Genomic DNA, 2931 nt, shown 5'->3' with positions numbered 1-2931 from the left:
TTATATTTTAGGTTATATCTTAGGTTCATAAGCTCTGACCAGGTGAAAATGACAGGTGGCAAAATCACCGCAATCATATCGGATCTGTGTTAAATGACAAAAATATTCGCAATAATGCCAAATGTCTCTCGTGCGACGCATACTTACTACTTAAAGTATAGAGTTTTTCGAATAATTGATGAGAAGGATGCTTCGTCAATGTCTAAAGAAATTCTCTCCCCTTCATTTTAAAGAACACTACTGCTCTTCATCACGCCTAGTAACTAAAAGCAATGATTCCTTGTTTATTTATGTATATATATGTATAGATATGTATATATACATATATATATATATATATATTTTATATAAAATATATTCTCTATTTACATACATACTAAAATATATTTATTCATAAATATATCTTTATGGTATAAATATATATATTCACATATATACATATGCATGCAGAAATACATCTATGCACACACACACGCAGACACACACACACATACACTCACACACATTCCTATAAACATATATTCAGAAAACTTGAATGGAATTGAAATCTGTGTAGAAAAAAAGCCTGTATTTCAACGTGATATTTCATTTAGAGCGAATTGCTGATACATCATCTTTCTTTTCCTATGAAATATAAATGTTATCAAGTGACTTTGAAGATTTGCCGATAAACAAATTTTAAATAGAGACTATATAGTAAAAATGTTTTCACAGGTGGTGCTGAAGTAGGAACCTTTAAAAAAAGTTCTTATTTCCAAAGGTCTTAAGACACTGATGGAACTATATAAGCCTCGTGGACGATTTCTCATCACTGGTACTATCCCTCCTTGGTGAGTGATTAATCTCATACTCGTGTCTCTCTCTATATCCTGTTATTGATTTACAGTATTATTATTTTAACAATTTTATATAACATAAACAAATGTTCTTCTATTGGATTATCTTTATCTCACACTTATTATAATCCGCCTTCAGTTATTCTGTTTCTTCAATTCAACCTGAGGTTATTTCCATGGCGTGCTGTATCTCATTCCTCACTGAATATTTTCGGTGATTGAGAGATTCATATATTTCATCAGTTGATTAGTCCATTTTCTTTCTAGATCACACCATGTTCATTTGGCTGATGCTCTCCTGCCTCTTAGGCTTCTCCCTGGCTGAGGGTCAGGTATGGACACACTGTTGATATGCTGCTTGCTTTTTCTTCCACATGTCTTGCTGAAAGAGGTCTAGATCCTTAAATGATCATTGGAAACCTTATTTTCGTGTGGAATGTCATTACTATTACAAGACATGGCCGTTTCTTTATCTAGGATTACCAAGTATGTTACAAGGGAAGCAGCGCTGCTCAAAACAAATGCATGAATGTGGATGTAGACCGCCTTGCCATGAAGGTTCATTTCCACATGCCAGAATCCGACGATTTCGATGATGTGGAAACTCTGGAGGATTATAGTGTCGTAAGTAATCTCAACAAATCCTTATTGAGATAGTCTTATACGTCAATGTTTCCTTACATTGACAGCACATAAGATATTTTTTTCCATAAGTTAATCTGTTTAGATTCATATTATGATAAAGAGGAGATAAACATGCATATTTAAAAGTTTATTCACTTCGTAGGGTCTAGCAGCATCCCGAGTGGTATCTCAGGAGGCCTGTTACGTGAGGCGACTCGTTAAATCTTTCGAGCAACAAGTAGCCTTCATCAAAGGCCATCAAGATGATGGCATGAGGGTTGAGTCTGACGTCAGAGTTTCCGCTGTTTCCCTCGACAGTCCTGAGGAAGAGATCGGTTCGGATCTTGCCAACTTCTGTGGCGACCTTCCCGTTTATAAACTGGTGAGTGAGGAACAGAGTGACAGTGTGCAGGACCGTCGTCAAGTGAGCGTGACCTTCACCCGCTGCGTCCTGCTGTGTTTCATTCCCACCTGCTTCACCACCACGCTCACGCTCCCCACTGGCGGCACCATCACCTTCGGCTGGTTCTTCTTTGGCTAAGATGACTGTTTAAGGAACATTATTAACCTAATTTAGGCAAAAAGTCTCTTTTACCTGTCTCGATGATGTACACTCACTCACTTTTGATTAAAATTACTGGATTTTAACGTATATTTCATGTAGATTTCCTATAGAATTCTTGGCACTCGCGTATATAGACATACATGCGCGTTTGTGTATATATTGAGATAAGCAGAAGGAACTGATAACGAACGTGTTTTCTTGTTATGCTGATTTTTATTTTCATTTGTATATAGACCGAACACGTGTATATATTGAGAAACACTAATGCAGTTTGAACTGTTATGGTGATTTTTTAAATTTTCATTTGTCATTTTTGGCATTTCCTGCAATACACTGTATATCCACCTGCAACTATATGAACATTTACAAACATATAAACACTACCTCAATCCCACACACAAAATACATACACACACCCAGGGGTCAAAATTCACCTAATGGTAAACAGAAGGTAGCTGACAAAAAAGAACTGAAATAACAAGAAATGAATAATATGAATAAATAGATAACTAGATAAAATAAAAGTAAACCCTCTAAACCCCTGGAGTACAAATGCCGTTACAGTTAAATGAGTTTTAACAAAATAATGCTCAATTTCATCCTACGCGCCTGTAAGCAATGTGCTTTAATTTGGACGTAAAATGTAAACTGTTTGCGTGTGTTTGTTCGCGTGTAAACATTGGGCATGTACCCTGTATGTAGACAGGGAGGAAAAAAACAGAAAAATTACGGACATGCAAAATTTATAGACAGCAGTGCCTCCACGTCAAAAGTTCTCTTCCCCAAGCCATTGCCTGAATGACCTTGGAATACCCAAAATGATATCAAATATATATGTGTGGGGGAATGGGGTATGTGAGTGTTACTATGTAATTCTGCATGAATATCTATTCATCTCTCTATATA

At 36.2% G+C, this 2931-nt stretch overlaps 1 protein-coding gene across 1 annotated transcript; it reads left to right on the top strand.

Moving 5' to 3' along the window:
* The first annotated feature begins 786 nt into the window (after positions 1-786).
* On the top strand, positions 787-2072 carry LOC119595693. The gene is made up of 4 exons (XM_037944805.1): positions 787-830; positions 1104-1168; positions 1314-1460; positions 1624-2072. Exons 2-4 carry the CDS (start codon positions 1112-1114, stop codon positions 1999-2001), a joined length of 582 nt encoding a protein of 193 aa, XP_037800733.1. The 5' UTR covers positions 787-830; positions 1104-1111; the 3' UTR covers positions 2002-2072.
* The last annotated feature ends 859 nt before the right edge of the window (positions 2073-2931 follow it).

The sequence above is a fragment of the Penaeus monodon genome, chromosome 36, assembly GCF_015228065.2.
Source record: "Penaeus monodon isolate SGIC_2016 chromosome 36, NSTDA_Pmon_1, whole genome shotgun sequence".
Classification (NCBI taxonomy): domain Eukaryota; kingdom Metazoa; phylum Arthropoda; class Malacostraca; order Decapoda; family Penaeidae; genus Penaeus; species Penaeus monodon.
Note: the sequence above shows the minus strand (reverse complement) of the source record. Positions and strands in the feature narration are given on the sequence as shown.

Coding starts and splice junctions, on each gene's coding strand:
- LOC119595693 (XM_037944805.1), top strand. CDS start 1,112: ATGTTCATTTGGCTGATGCTCTCCTGCCTCTTAGGCTTCTCCCTGGCT. Junction 1,169..1,313: donor TCTCCCTGGCTGAGGGTCAG/GTATGGACACAC, acceptor TTCTTTATCTAG/GATTACCAAGTATGTTACAA. Junction 1,461..1,623: donor CTCTGGAGGATTATAGTGTC/GTAAGTAATCTC, acceptor TTCACTTCGTAG/GGTCTAGCAGCATCCCGAGT.